Source organism: Buteo buteo, chromosome 6, assembly GCF_964188355.1.
Source record: "Buteo buteo chromosome 6, bButBut1.hap1.1, whole genome shotgun sequence".
NCBI classification, from domain to species: Eukaryota; Metazoa; Chordata; class Aves; order Accipitriformes; family Accipitridae; genus Buteo; species Buteo buteo.
In genome coordinates, this window is record NC_134176.1 from 52911328 (window position 1) to 52927862 (window position 16535).

A 16535-nucleotide genomic window follows, 5' to 3' on the forward strand; every position below is an offset into this window, starting at 1 on the left:
GAATGAGGTGGGTATCTGTTTAATAACTACAATTAACTGTTGTACATTGCATACATCCTCTTAGCTTTAGTTGTTACAACAGAAAATTGTGGAGACCAGAAAGTACTGAAAAAGGATTAGGAGTGGAAAGCCTTCACTCGTTCCTTCTGGACAGACATAGAAAACCAGCTTAGTTGTGGAATAGTCAGTAGTATTTGTTATTACATAGGATAAAATAAATGTGTCTATGTTGCAATAGCTACCTTACATAGATCAATGCAATTTCATAATATCCTACTCACTTAACATTAGAATAGTGATATAAGAAAGCTTTCTTCTCCTAGTCAGTGTAATTCTAGTGTTGAGCATGTGTTAAAGCAAAGGTACCCATCCACAAATGTCCTGAAGCTTTGTTTGAAGAAAAACAGTGTTCAACTTAGAATGTTCTTCCCAAATAATTTGGATCCCTCTTGATGTTTTTGAAATCAAACTTTAAAAAAATTCAGCATTTTCTTTTTCACTTACCTCTTTAGTCCTAAACTTCATACAATCCTTATTAGCATAATTTAAGAACCTTCTGTGTCATATCTCTGCTGCATTGTCCATTATTTACAGGTATTCTGTGCTTAAAAATGGAAAGTAAAGACCTTATTTGTTAACAACTTTTCAAGGGAAGGGTGGTCCTTGAACTCTCCTGATTTGCAGCTCATGTCTTGTGGCAGTCTACAAGATGAGACTTGTCAGTTGATACATAGCTGATTCTTGTGTTTATGGATCAGTGACATGCAGCACATGCTACTAATTTGTCTTGGTTCTCCTTGGTGCTAGAGTCCAGCCAATCCTGAATATCCCAAGAGATGCTGTTGGGCATGGAGAAACCCAGGCACCAGACTGTTCTTCCATTACTGATGCTCGTAACAATGAATCTCTAAACATACTGGTCAAACAACTAGACAGTAATCTAGATTTGAAATTCAAGATGCCGGATGATCAGGCAAGACAAGTAAGAGACGTTTTCTTGTTGGTTCTCTTCTGATTTAAAGTTCTCCTCTTTGTTGCCTTAAAATTCTTACTCAGAACATGAAAGACTGATATTTAAAAGATTACTTGATATCACAAGCCAATCAGTACTTCCAAAAAGGGGGAGTAAGTGCTTTCTAATAGGGCTGGAGAAAGGGAGAACTTGTCACTCAGTATAAGACTTGTTGCCTGACTTCTTTCAAATGCTGACCAAAAGCACACAGAATAGGAAATTTAATTTACTATTTGAAATTATTGCTTTCTTTTAAAACTTCTAACAGTCACTTGACATGATTCATCTTCTTGGGGTTTCCAATAACTTACTGTATTCTGCCAAATTGGTAGCTTTAGGCCGAGATTAGTCCTTCATATTGCTTTCTGGAGGTGGGCTGCTTTAATCACTACATGTTCACATCATCTGTTTAGAACAATTGTTGGGTTTGGGGTTTTTTTCCGCTTTATTAAAGGGAAGACTTCGGGAAGTGAGACTTGTATGACCTCTGTAGATATATACTGTAAAATTCATTCATTTAAAAAAAAAAAAAAAAATTGAAATCTTTGTTGTCCAGGTTTTGCAGTCTCGTATCAACAATCAAACTATTACACAGGCGAAGATAGGAGCATTTCTAGATCATGCCATGAAAAAGGTATGTCAAAAACTGTAGCATGAGATAAATTCAGAATTCTTACTTGAGGCTTGTTTCTATACTTCTGAAGAAGTCAGTCAGTGATGCGCAAGAAATAAGCTTATTTGCTGCCTGTAACTGAGATGAAACTAACTTAAAAATCCATATTTACAAGTAAAGCACAAACATATAGAAAAGTATCCCTCCAATTTAGCTTAGTGTGGACCAAGCAGCCCTGTAGTTACTTGTTCTTGTTGTGACTGCAGGACATGGAGCAGCAATATATTAGCTAATCCTGGCAGCCATTTGCTTAACTGAGAGAAATAGCTTGGAACTACTCCTCCATCCTTCACCCCTCCCTACATGCCTGCCTTTTGCTCTTCCTCCTCCTCCTCCCCACTACCCTGTCTTCTCCCCCACCCCCTCCTCCAAAGAAATGAAGCCTCTGTCAATCTTCTGTCAGGATAATTAGCACTCTCGGGCAAAGAATGTACATCTGTGTAACACCCTGCGGAATGCCACCTCCATCTTGCGTGGGGCCTTTGAGAGTCATCACAAGTCAAATGACAGGCAGCATTGAGATAGAGGTTGCCTCTTTTTGATGCGTCAAGCTGATATTTCTCAAATTAACTGTCTTGTACAAGTTGTGTCAAGGCAGTGTGTGTATGTATTGTTTTTAGTCTAAAATCAGTACCATTTACTATGCACATCTGTCTTACCCAGAAGAAAAATTAACAGTAGGAGTTGGTTCCTATTATTATGCTGTTGAGAGCAGTGCTATACATGTGTAATGTCTTACTGTTGCAGTGCATAAGTATTTTGGTTTTAACTGTAGAATCATAGAATTGTTTAGGTTGAAAAAGTCCTTCAAGATCATCGAGTCCAACCATAATCCATGCCCACTAAACCATGTTCTGGAGTACCTTGTCTATGCGCTTTTTGAATACCTCCAGGATGGTGACTCAACCACTTCCCTGGGCAGCCTATTCCAATGTCTGACAACCCTCTCAGTAAAGAAATTTTTCCTAATATACAACCTAAATCTCCCTTGCTGCAACTTGTGGCTGGAGATAGGAGAGGAAATGGCCTCCTGATGGAAGAGACCAGCACCCACCTCACTACAACCCCCCTTCAGGTAGTTGTAGAGAGCGATCAGGTCTCCCCTCAGCCTCCTTTTCTCCAGACTAAACAACCCCAGTTCCCTCAGCCGCTCCTCACAGGACTTGTGCTCTAGAGCCTTCACCAACTTGGTTGCCCTTCTTTGGACATGTTCCGGCACCTCAGTGTCTTTCCTGTAGTGAGGGGCCCAAAACTGAACACGGTACTCGAGGTGCAGCCTCACCAGTGCCCAGTACAGGGGGACAATCACCTCGCTGCTCCTACTGGCCACAAACAGAACTGTAGTGTTCTGTTGCCTTCATGCTAAAAGTCTGAACTTCTCAGGCATTTAGATGCTGGTGTAAGAACACTGTTGCGTCATGCCTGTTCTGCTAATGATAAACTTTCTAGAGCAGGAGTGCCACTGTTGGTATCTTTGTATTGGGAAAGAAAAAGTGCTAATAACTTGCTGAGGGTTGGTTAAAGAAAGGTCATTGAGACCTGTGTATGGAGTGTAATTCAGTGAGGAGTTTACCATGAATAACATGCAAGTAATGTTGTGTATGTGCCATTGCAAAATAGGGGTGATAAATACACTTGCAATTATAGATTATGTAAGGTACTCCAAACAAAGAGGTAATATATCCTATTGATATCTTCCAGTTCATCTTGAACCATAGGTAGAACCCTGCTGTGTGAGGTTGCTTTTAAAGTCTGGAAGAAAATCTTTGTACTGATTAACTTTTTCAACACAATATTACTGTAATGCTAGCTGTATTATGTTAATACAATACTACTGTAAAGATCCTTATCTGTTTTGCTGCTTTAATCCTAGCTGCATGTTTCCTACCCATGCATGCATTCAGGCTTCAGACGTGTAGGTTGGATTGGACATTAATTTCAGTTATTGCTTTTATACTTTAAACTCTTTGTAGAATTGGGTAACACGGAATGCTGAAAATATTGAAAACTAGAATGTAAGTGTTTCTAAACTGTTTCAGACTGCTCCATCTGAAAGTGGATGTTTTACATAGCTCTGTCCACCTGTCAGTATATTAAAGTTTTGCTCTTTCTCCTCTAGGATGAGTGTTTGTTTTTTCTGTTATAGGTGAGAGAGGAGGAAGGAATGTTCGAGGTGTATTTGACACTTCCTTCATTCTTCCACCTGCCCTCTCATGTTGCTTGCTATTTTATAATCTTTGAACAGTATCTAATGTATGTCACTTGTCAACTTTCATAAGACAAATAGATAACTAAAACTAAGAAAAAACAACTCTGAAGCCTTAAATTGGCAGGAAGTCTTGATGTTGGATATAGGACCTGGAAGCACATCTAATTACAATTTCAGAACTGCCTGACCTTCAAAATCTAACATTTCTACACAGATCTATTTTAATGTAATTTTAAGACTCTGAAGTGGCTCACAAATGTTGCTTCCTGAAGCGAGCTAACCATGATCACTTGTATATTTTAAGGGATTTTGTGGTCATGATATAAGGCAGTCATATGAGCAGAGTGTGAGCAACAGCTGCTACTAAATTACAGTTCACTATAAATCGTGTCAATTTGAGTAGAGCAGAGCAGATTGAATAATCTGCTAGCTGTCACAGCAAAGAGTAATTTGTATTTAGTTAATAAGGTAGTATGCAAGGGTGAGGTTTGTTTGTTTGTTTCTTACCAAAGGGCAGGCAATTCTGTCTTCCTGAGACGCTTCTTTGTGGATGTTTTCATCCTTTTCCCTGCCTCTTCTATAGCCAGAAGATCCTCTATGGCTTGTGCTTAATGAAGCTGGATTGTACTGGCGTGCAGTTGGAAATAGCACCTTTGCTATCACCTGTTTGCAAAAAGCATTTAATTTGGCTCCACATGAGTATCAGGACATCCCTCTGGTCAATCTTGCTAACCTCTTGATTCATTATGGTCTTCATTTGGATGCCAGCAGGCTCCTGCTGAAGGCTTTGGCCATCAATGCCTCCGAGGTAAGATGGTGGGTTTTGTTTTTGTTCAGCAGTGAACATCTTTTCCTTCATTATTTTCTAAAGACATGTTATTTACTCATGCTTACTTACCTGTGCATGCAGTTCAACTTCCAGCTTGTGATTTACGACAGATGTTAATTTTAATTTAAATTCTTGATCGCACTGGGGGTGATGCCAGTTGCTGAGAATATAAACGATCTAGAGCAGAAGTTCTTCTAAAATAGATGACACACTTTTTGCCACCCAAAGCCTGTATTATCAGCAGTGGCTCCAAGGAATCTAATCCTGGTGTTTTGGCAACATTTTCCCCTAAACCAGAAATGCTGTCAGCATTGTATCTTGATTTTTAATACCCTTAACGTAGCACATATATCACCAAGATCTTTGGCTGTATAGACATCTTTCTGTGCCACTTGACTTTTTATCTGTAGTTTTATTTGTCCTTAGATTGCATCTATATATGTAGACAAAAAGCTATGTTCTAGTTGTTTGGTGAAGTTACTTCCAACCATACATTCAAAACAGGTTTTTGTGTTTCTGAATGGGAACATTATAAACATTTTGTAGGTTGTCATCTATGTCACATAGAAAGTTTCTGTATAAACTGTTTAAACTACTGGACTGGCCAGAACAATTGTAAAAAGGAATTGGGGGGGGGGGAGGATGGGGGTGATGGGTGACAGCTTTTCTTTAGCAAGTAGTTTTTGTCTTACATTTGAGATGCTTCAGTAAGAAGTTCAAGTGACTTTTTCCTGTGCTTCTACCTCTAATTAGATAAACAGAGAGCTTAAACCTGCTAGGCCACCAGTCATCTAGCACATAAAAAAGCCAAAAACAGAATAAGCTTTTTCAATATAGCATTCAGGAACAATTTTGCAATTGTTGGAAAAGAATCTAGTCCATTTTGGGTGGCAGGTAAGAGTGCAAAAAGGAACTATAGAAAGCACTATGGTTGAATGATGTGCCTTAAGAAGAACACTTGAAAGCACAATGTTGGAGGGGAGGAGACTAGGGATCCTTAGGACTGTGCTGTGAGTAGGGCTTTTCTTCAGAAGTATTGTTGAGTCCTACCTCATTACAGTAATGCCTGCTGCTGGTTTTTTCAGGCATTTTCAGTCCTTTAATACCTATTGTATCAAAAAATCTGGCAGGAGAATTTGTACTTGAATAGTTTTTCCTGGACTATAATGGGAAGTAAATACAAACTGAAATGAATTACAACTACAGGGAGTGAAGGATGTGCTATATTAGCAAAAGCTTTAAAAAAAAAAAAAAATCCTGTTGCTCAGCTTGCACCTTTTTCTGAATGGTGTTTAATAATACAAGCTAAGATGAGTTTGAAAAATCTTAAGCTACTGATCAGTCTCCACATTTTCAGATAATGAATGTAAAATTAATTCAGTGGAAAAAATGACTGCTAAATTACAACATTACAGTCATTATTCTAGCATTATACTGTTAATTGCAGCAAATTACTTTGTGTAAGTGAAAGACTTTTCAGTCAACAAACAAAATGTAATGCTTTACTATGTGCCTGTATTAAAGTGCTAATTAAATTCTACCCAGTGAAAAAGGTGTTTATAATTTGTACTTTAAAAAAAAACAAACATATTTTAGGGAGACTAGCCAAAAGCAGTGGACAAAAATACTAAGTTTTATAAAGAATTGAAAGCAAACATAATTGTATACCCCTAAGCTAGTGTGACATCGGTGTTTTCAGTAACCTAGTTCTGCTCAAGTAAATCCTGAACACCCTTGACAAATGAAATGCATCTGTCCTGCTAGAATTCTAGTAATATTTTTGTGGTTTTGCTGACTTTTAATCATTCTAAAATGTCTTCAAGGATTTCATTTTAGTTCTTTGCTACTCTGTGCAGTAAGCATTATGTTTATGATGGGTTCTAAGTATTTAATGCTTCAATTCAGCTTGTGTGTATTTAATAGCTGTTTTTCATCATAGGAAGATGGAATCCTGACCATAACCTTATGTCAAAACAGCTTTCATTTAGCACCAATGCATCAAGCTGTTAGTTCTCCATTCTAAGAATAGGCAGTCCCTATTTAAGAAGTTTTCTAAATTCTTTGCAGCCAAATTTGGGAGGGTGTGGATTGATAGGGGTCTTTCCTAGTTGGCTTCAGTTTTCCATACTGAACATACTTATGGTAGGGTATGTTGCTTTTCTCTTTGCAGCCCCTGACTTTTTTGAGCCTAGGAAATGCATATCTGGCTCTGAACAACATTAGTGGAGCCCTGCAGGCTTTCAGACATGCGCTGGATTTGACAACAAAGTGCTTGGAGTGTGAAAGCAGCCTGAAGATGATCCGCTGTTTGCAGTTTTATCCTTTTCTGTACAACATCACCTCTTCTGGGTGCAGTGGTAAGCAACTGCTGAAAGATGGACCACAAGTGAAATAGGGTCTATTTGCCTTGGGTGTTGCACCTGAAATTCATGATTACTCTACTTTTTTTCCAAGGATCCTCCCTTTTGCTTTATAGTGCTTTCTCCCTGTAAGGACCAAGGTTGAGGCACTGCTTTTAATGGAAAAGTTACAGTCGGTTAAGAAGTGCTTGAGGATGACTTATTAAATATCTAGAAGGCTGCCACTGACTGCAGATTACTTCCTGAGTGTGTCTAGTAATACCTTAATAGCCTCACTGATATCTCTTCCTGGTAAATGAGGAATGTTGGATTTAGTATTAATGGAAGTTCACTGCTACTACTGCTAGGCTACTCAACAACCCCTTTGTACATCCCTTCAAATTTTACAGTCAGATGGATATGTTTTCTTAAAGCTGAAGAATTTGCTGAAGAGCAGTTTAGTTTTAATTCATATTCTTTCAGTGTGTTCAGTACTTTGGATGTCATTTTCTAGTGTTCAGTCTCTACAGAATAGACTATATTGTGGCAACATTATTTTGTTTATATGGGGTCTGTGGTCACTGCTCTTAACTCTCCAAAAATCTGTAAGAAGAATGACTTTGAACCCAATCTCTCCCCCCAAAATATTTTAAAATATTTGAGATAGACTGCTTTATTGTCCTTAGTGACTACTTGTATAAAAAAAACCCCAATAATAGCTTTTGGAGATGGATTCTTTCATTTCAGTGAATCCCACTGAATAATTGAAGTGTTTTGTCTGTACTTGCATATGGCTAATATGCTGCTCATGGGCAATCTTGAAGAACGTTTATGAATATATTTTGTAATCCCTTCTCTCTCAAATCGTTACTAAGGTATCCTTCCATCTAATCTTTCCCTTGTTTTTAAATGAAAACCTTAGATGAGATAAATGCTTTTGATTTTTAGTATTGCTAGGACTTCCTCTGAAATAATTTTTTTAATTCCCTTTCCAGTGGAAAGACATGGAGAAACCTCCTCTGATTTAGCATCGAGAATTGCGCTGTCTAAACATAGACTAGAGGCCAACATATCTCCTGGTAAAATATGGATGATGCCATTGTAGGTGAAATTCTAGGACTGAAATTCCAGTATGCTGTTAGAATAATACTATCTTTTATAGCCCTATGTATTTTTGCTCTGATTGACAGCACATCAGCTGTGCAGAAAAATGAGTGCTGTTTAGCTAAATGTACTATAGTAAGTGGTATTATGGCCCAGCTGATGGGTCTCTTACTGACTTCCATAATGTCAGCTCTTACACTGGTACCTTTCATTGAATCTCTTAGTATCAGGTCACTCTTCTTTTAAAAATCCCAACAGATACCGTAAGCAGTAGTGGAACTTGCACATTTCATCACAAGAGACACTTTCACTGTTCTGGAAACAAAATACAATGTTTGTTTACTTTTTATTAAGATCTTCTTCAAAAATGGCTGTAACTCAAAAGGTTGAAGTTGTCCAGTCAAACCTTAATGATAGCCACTCTATTTTGAAGTTAAGCAGAAAGTAATACAAAAGTATAATCACAGAACTGAGATAGTAATGGGCAATGGCTGTATGTGAACCCCAAAGTGATCTTTTACATCTTTGTTTTCTTTTGTATGCTTTTCTTCCTTAAACTTGTCGTAATACTTAAAAATATAGTCCTGTAGTTTGGCTGATTCTTGGCTGCTGTTTGCATTGATTCCTGATCCAGGATGTTCATTTTGAGGTCAACTATTACTGCATATGTTGTTTAGGAAGTTTGTGTTTCTGGAATATGAGGAGAAACCCATACCAAAAGTGCTTATGAGAAAAGCGTTCTTTCCTTTTTTGCTAGCTTGGCCACAGGTTAACAAAGTGAGCGTGAATATATTCATCTGGTACGTTGGGGTTGGGTTTGTTTGTTAAGGAATCTGTGAAGCTGCTAAATCAAGAGAGCTGAATATGCCCTAGCATGTTAATTTGCTCATTAAATTTCAGTATTCTAGTATTTAAGTATTTTACCCTATATTTATATTTTTGCCTTTTTCTGGGACTCTTCCTGTCTTAATATTTCTTTCTTTTTCATTTCTATTTATAATATCCTTTAGGTCGTCTTTTGTCTGAGTGCAAGAAACCTGAAAGTATGAACCTGACAAATAGTGTAAATGTTCTTTGTACATTCTTGTGCAGAATGTAAAATAAACATACTGGTTAATTCAACCTTGAGGATGATTTGTGGTTTAAGTCAAAACTAAGAATTCAGAAATGGAAAGGTAGATTTGCCTATCTGATTTTCATAAGGTTTGGGGAAATATTTTTTTTCCCCACTATAAACTTCAACTGACTCGAGAGGAACCTTGACAGGCTGTATGAAAGTGTGGTTAAGTCTCCAAAACCAGAATTATTTCAAGAATGTCTACCCAGAAATCACACTTCGCACTTACAAGTATCCTGACATTTGGGGAGTCTTCTGTTCATCCTTCAGTTCAAAGAAAACAATTGAAAAGAGATTGTAAGTTTGGATTTTGACCTTACATACGTAATGCAATAGTATATACAATTATTCAACACTACGTAGAACCTAAAAAATGCAAACTGTATTTAGATGCTAATATTTAATTTTACCTGTTGCACTTACAGCATTTGTTAAAATGTTAATATCATGTAGATTTACAAAATACATAAAGCAACATAATCTGCTCTTGTTTGGCTCCATGACAGACTGGAAGGCACGTTTTGATGACAAGATGCAAACTGAACACTGCTTTTCACACGCTTTTCTGAATGGGACTTTAGGTATAGAGCTAATGCAGCACATTTGTAAGTACATGGATCAAATGTATGCTTGACAATCCCAGTATTGCTGGATTGTTACTTCAGGAGATTTTCAGAGCCTTTCAGATCATGCGTTGCTGCTTCAGGACATCTAATACTGAATTTAGTTTGTCCTCTTGTTGTTATGCACCTGATGGCACGTCATAATTATTTATATCCTTTGAGATGGGTATGTTATGCTGAAAAATTTACCAAGAAATTGGAATGTCAAACGTTGTCTCTGGTTTAGTACCTTGTTTTGATAAGCATTCATTCAGTATTTCTGAAAGTAACAGCAGTAGGGCTGCCTGTGCTTTGGGTTGTAGGCCCATGTGATTGATAGCTGTGTTTTTGCTTCACCTGTCAAAAGCCTCTATTCACGAGAACTGAACTAACTAGTGAGACACGGAGTTCCTTGCTCTGCTGCCATGAGCCATCAGCAGAATCCAACAAATGGTCAGTGGGAGTTATATGCTGGCATGGGATGGAATATAGGATCAAAAATCTGAATTTATAGTCTGATTTTTGATTACAGTATGTGCCTGGTGTATACTTCAAATAGGTGGAATAGGAATTTTGTCAAGCATGTTGGGACATTTGCTCTTAGCACAGGACTTTGGAAGTCTGATATGCTAATGCTGATTTGTTGGATGCTTGCTTATATGTTCCTGTCTGTACTGCTGCCTGGTACTTTTATTTTCTTTTTCCTAACTTACCTCTGTTCTAGATAGAAATTTATATTTCAAACACAAGTCACTTCATGCATGTCAGAAGAGGAATCAAAAACCTCAAACCAACACTTTTCTATTTAACTTCTGCCTCCTATATTGAAGTTTATATAAACGTTTGTTTTCCTTGTAAAAGGATTTCTAAATCTGCAAAGGTTTTTGGTGGGTTTTTGTCTTCTGGAGGTGTGTGAAGTGTCCAGAATTCAGTACAACTATATCACCTATGACATGTTTGTTAGGCAATGCAGGGGTTCAGTCAGTTGCAACCAATATGGATACTATACAGCAGCAGTGCTGCAGTGCTACATATGCCTCCACTACTTGGACCAACAGCCCACATACTGCCTTATTACCAAATAACTGAGAAAATGGTCAGAAGACTTCGTTGTTACAGGATTATCCTGTGGTGGTCCTTCTAGAGGTGACTTGGCAGTGTTAAGGGTGTTTCTACTGAATGATCAACTGTTATGTTGCTGGCAAGTCAGGTCCAGAAGCACGTTAAGTAGCAGAAACTTTATGTTCCTTGACAGATACCTAAGCAGCCATATCTGACCCACAAATAACAGGACCAAGCGACTTGCGTAACAAGTGTAGAAAACTTAATGTGAAAAACATGGTCAAGTCTCAGAGCTGCAGAAATGAGATACTTTGGCTTTGTGCTGTTCATAAAGCTAGTAGAGAAAGCCAGTATTATTTTTGTCTGATATTGAAATGGTGCATTGCCAGGATTTGTTTTGCAAACTTTTATGGCTTAAAAAATTGCAGTTAACTTTTATCATGTGATAAGGCCTGTAGAGCAATATCCAACTAACGTCTAACGGATTGTTCTTGTGGGCACTTCATTAGCTGATGGGAACATGCAGATGTTGTCAAGCCTTATTAAAAAGGATACAATACACTAGAAGCATATTTTTAGTGTGATGGTCAAGTGGCCATTGAAATGTGCTGATTTGTTAATTGCTGTTGCATAGGGCTTTTCCTTATTTCTGTAAACAAGAGTTGCTGCTTGGACAAGCAGAAGTCATTTGTACTCAAAATACTTGTATCTGACTGTAAGCATATACCTCTGACTGACAGTTACAATTTTTTATGAGCTCATGCACTTCACATTCTTTTAGACAAGATCAAAATTCAAAATCTTAAACTTTATTAATAGACTGATGGTATTCAAAACATGAAGCACAACTTGTTTCAAGCTTCAAATTTCTTCAGTCTCACTGTCTTTCATCACTTGGCAGGATGGCGGTTTTACAAAAAGCTTTGTGCTGCTCTGTTGGAAGTAGAGGCAGTGTGAGTACTTTATGAATACATGTGCATGCCGTCAAGATATCCGAATGCTTTTATGTAGTGAGTGTGTATGTTTGTGAAAGCAATGCATACTTCCTTACTTTATGACTTAGTTCTGTAATGTACACAGCAATAGCTTAATGATCCACTTTAAGTATGGTTTCAGTGCCCTCTTGTGGTACAAATACTCTATACCACATGAAATCAAAAATCATGTTTTATTTCATCTACTTCCTCTTAAAATAAAACATGGGGAAAAGGTATTTGATCTTCTAAGTGTATGGCTTTTCCTTTGTCCCCCACCACTTATGTTCTTACAAAGTTAATAAGCTTAGACCTTTAAGTAAATTGACCTGAAGAGGAGAGGTTGACCTGAAAGGAGAATCTCTGCTTGAAACTCTTAATAGTAAGCTTATGGTCAGATTAAATAACTTGCTTAAATCAACATCACAGTTTAAGTCTCTGACTCTAACTTGACAGCTGCAATCACTTCGAGTTCCCTGTAGCGATTTCAGATACACAAACACCAAGCAAAAGCATGACATACATTTTCTTTACAATAATGTGTCAAAACATAGAGATGTGAAATACTTTGCATTTTTAAATGCACCTTTCACTTGGTGATACCCTAAAAGCTATGACTGACTTGATAGTCCCAGCAAGGGGCTGCTAAATTTTGTTTCCATTTGCTATAGTATGAGGTCCTTTTAGACATTTTTATCATAACAGCATTTTAGTTTCCTCCTTCTCAAGCTGCTCTATCTTGTTTCTCCAAGGAATGCTCATCACTTACAGTGTTAATAGGTGTAAAAAGGAGGTATTTACTCTGGTGAGAAGGGTGTTGAGCTTAGCTCAGAATTTAATCTTGTCTTAGTTGAAGCAAAATGCCAGATTCCCAGTTGTATGGGATTCTGAACCGAATACTACTATATGTTTAAAATTCAGCTTTTTCTTTCTTTGACTTGTGTATCATGTAAAGGCAGAATTCTTGAGTGCTCCCGAGCCTTATTTAGACTACCACAAATGTTAGTATTCATATTTATCTGATTATATTAATGAAAGGGAAGGGATCTGTGACCATTCATTTCTCTGTTGCTTTTACTGTCTCTCCATTGCCTTATGGGAAAGTTCATCTGTATAAACAGAACAGTCAGCCCCGCTAGGGTTTTTAAACAAGCAGAATTCTATGAAGCATGCAAACAGCTTGTCAGAGCTCTCAGACACATCATGGCAAACGTTTGCATTGTCGTTTAATAGTAGCATAGAGAAAGTGGGTTCTGTCTTAAACAGTAGCAGTTCTAAAATCAATGTTATCATTTGAAGTTAAATACTCAGTTGCTTATTTCTACCCCCTACACGGACCTGCATGCACCTGCAATGCCTGTTGTTCACCCTGCAAGTTCCACCTGGGGTCTGAAAATCAAGCTGGATTCTTTCTCTCTCAAGCATCTCTGGCAATGGAGATCATCCAGTGTCGGTCCATCTGAAAGATCTGTTGGTGCTGCACAAGTGGAATCTAAGTCACTGGTTTTGGGCTCTGCAGTGCTAAAGGAGTAAGGGGAGGTTAAATTGTACTTGTGTAGAATGAAAACATCTTGCTGAATGCAGGCAGGTGGGAGATAAGGAGAATGAGGACTGCTTTTTGTCCTGTTGGAGGCAGACATCCCTAGGGGGTGGGGGTGTCAGGAAATGTCAGCCGTGCCTCTGACTGGGAGATACTGGAGAAATCTTAAGTGGGAATAATGTGACCCAATTATTCTTTTAGGTTTGTGCTGCTGTTTCCGCACTACTAGCCCAGCAAGGAAAGAAGCAGTTCTTAACATTTACCTTTGCTGCAATAATCATGGCATTTCTAGAATTTTTGTGCTGTGATCTGGAAGATAGTTGACCAGACACGGGCTTTTTGATATTTTTACTATTTGATTTGGTGCCTGCTGTATAAATCAGATCTTTCTCTGAAAAGTCTTTGTCTAGTGTCTCTAGTGGCTGAAGGAAATGGAAAGTGAAGTACCTCACCCTGATAGTGCCTCACCAAGCTCACTTTGAAACCTGTCTCTCCTTTCCGAGCTCCATGTATTTTTCTTCTCAAAACTATGCAGAGATGTATAGATTGAGATTCTTAAATGTAACAATCAAAGAATGTGGTACTATGTTAAACATGGCATTTTTAGCTACACCAGCATCCAAAGGCTGCACACCCACTGCTCATGCCCATTGCTTCCAAGCTACTGCTTTTGCATTTGTTAAGCATGGTAATGGGTGAATCTGGTCTGCAGCTTCTTCTTATGCTAACATTAGGTGATTTCTTTACATCATGTGAAGTCTGTCTTGCTAGCTTACATACTTACTCTGCTTATTTACAGCATGACAGTGTACCTACAACTTCTCCCAACAGTCATCAGTCTCACTTTGCATCATGCTAAGAATGGTATGCCTGCAATAGTTCGTGTTCTGTATGCATTCTGTCTTTTCCCAGAATCAGAAGGCCATAGGCTAGCAGAGGGGGGAGAAGAAAGTCATGGCCTCAGCTGCAGGAGTAACTGAGGAAATGGAGATAGCACGGTGAAAGGGAATTTAGAATTGTAGAAGAGTTCAGTGAGAGTTTACTGATGCAAAACTATTAATGTAGGAAGGAAAAGCCGTACAGTATTAAACTCCATATAATATGACACTTCCCAGTTTTATCTGCCTTTATAGTGCAAATGACTCTTCATGATATGTTATCTGCATCCTTCAGTTATTTAGCATAACTACATGCTCATGTAGGAGGAGGAGGATTGTCAGGGGTTAGAGTGGAAGGAAAAAGGTTCTCTTTCCAACTAAATTTTTCAAAACCCTATACCTTCAGTTATCAGACATAGTAACATTTCTCTGCAATGTTTTTGGTGCTTTTTTGTGATAGGAATGTAGAGAAAATAAGATATGTTTGCTACTGTCTGTGTCTTCATCTCTTTTTAGGAGGCTGCTTTTGCCAGTGGCGGTTTCTTGCACGTAGCTGCTAAAAATTCTTATTGAACCTGAGTAGTGTGCACTGCCTAGAGCTAGACCTTTTTAAAAAGGTCCAACAACTGCATATGTTCAACAGCCTTTTTAGAAGGAATAGTAATTCCCCAGCTACATCTCCAGGAAGATGTAGTTGCACGAATAACTTCATAGTAAAGCTGTACAGACTGAATTAGTGAGTTGGTTAAAGCATGTTTGGAAGAGAAAGAACATGTGGTCCCCACGTATGAGAGAACTCACAATGCATAGTTTAGTGTCATTAACAACTTGCCAAGACCTTGAAGGCTGTATTCTCTTGGCTTAAATCTGAGAACTTGTGAAGTGGTGATGTGTAGCCTCAGCCTGTAATGAGTCATGTTGAGATTGTCTCAAAGCAGCATGCAATGCCATGTGCTCAGATTAAAATGAGCACTCCATGCTGAGCCATGGAGTTCCAGACACTTAACTACCCCTGATCTGTCTACTTTATTGATTTGTTTTTTCCTTTTAAGGTTGGTTGCCTGGTTCATGTGAGTTTGTGTTGTGCTCTGACTGTCCTCAAAGCTGTAAATCTATCATCTGTTCTGGCTACTAGTGACTGAAACTAGGACAATTCAGAGTTTCCCTAGAGGAAGAGATTGATGCTTCTTGAATGCAGCAGTTCTGGGGAGAAGGGACATTCTTCCAAAATTTCCTAGTCTTTCTGCAGGCACTGTTCTATAGCTTTGTACTATTCTGGCAGTGTGAGGAGAGTATTTTCCTGTTGAACCCTAAACTAGGGTGGTTGGATACTTCTGCAGATATTCTTTACCTGGACTCAAGAAAAGGCTAATCCAATTCTTGTTCATCACTCCCTCAAAAACAGGTTTGATTTTTTTTTTTTATCTTATTTATGGCAACAACTCTGCTTCTTCATGGAACTGTGTAAGACGTGGCCTGTCAGACAAACTGCTAAGCACTTAAAAGCTATCTTAGATTAATTAGGGGCATACCCACCTGACCAGTTAACACATTGCTTTGCTGTTTGAGTGTGTCAGTGTTTCTGCTTTGATCTCCAGTTAGGGGGAAGATTGCAGGGATATCTATCCCAAACAACTGTATAAACTGTCACTTATCAAGTGTGACTAATAATCTGCTCTTGTTGAGCAGTATAACCTGGTGAAGAGATACACAGATAAGCATAAATACAGCCTATCAAAAATATTTTCTTAAAAAATATGAAATCAGGTCCCTGTGGAATACTATTTAAATTCCAATATATGGTAGAAACCTTACAGATGGAGTGGTAGTCAAAAAACACATACATAAGCCCATTACTTGGCTTTATATTGTCAACTCCATATGTTGAGAGAAGTAGAAAGCCAGCAGTAACACGTAATGGGGTTAGTTAACTGTTGTAGAGTTTAACTACATGATGCCATTCTCATGAGTGGGTTACTCTTGTACTTAAAGTCCCTTTTAAACTTGAGTTCATAGGTACCATAGGATCTAACAAAATATTTAATGTTTAGCATAAAAAGAGGTATGTGGCTTATGATGGAGGAAAGATTAGAAACAGAGCAAAACAAATGCAGGCCATTGTTGCCTTTGCTTATGCTAGTGATCCTTAAACTAAGAATTTCCATGGCTTAATCAGAAACAGACTTCAGAAGTATG

At 38.1% G+C, this 16535-nt stretch overlaps 1 protein-coding gene across 2 annotated transcripts in view; it reads left to right on the plus strand.

The window, feature by feature from the left end:
- TTC17 (tetratricopeptide repeat domain 17) overlaps positions 1–16535 on the plus strand; it is a 62184-nt gene that overhangs the window by 24209 nt on the left and 21440 nt on the right. The window contains exons 13-17 of one of the 2 annotated variants that reach the window (XM_075030948.1): positions 808–982; positions 1569–1646; positions 4478–4702; positions 6894–7080; positions 8058–8141. In XM_075030948.1, the coding sequence (XP_074887049.1) occupies positions 808–982; positions 1569–1646; positions 4478–4702; positions 6894–7080; positions 8058–8141 (749 nt within the window). The remainder of the gene's footprint in view (positions 1–807; positions 983–1568; positions 1647–4477; positions 4703–6893; positions 7081–8057; positions 8142–16535) is intronic. The other variant, XM_075030949.1, reaches the window with a different exon arrangement.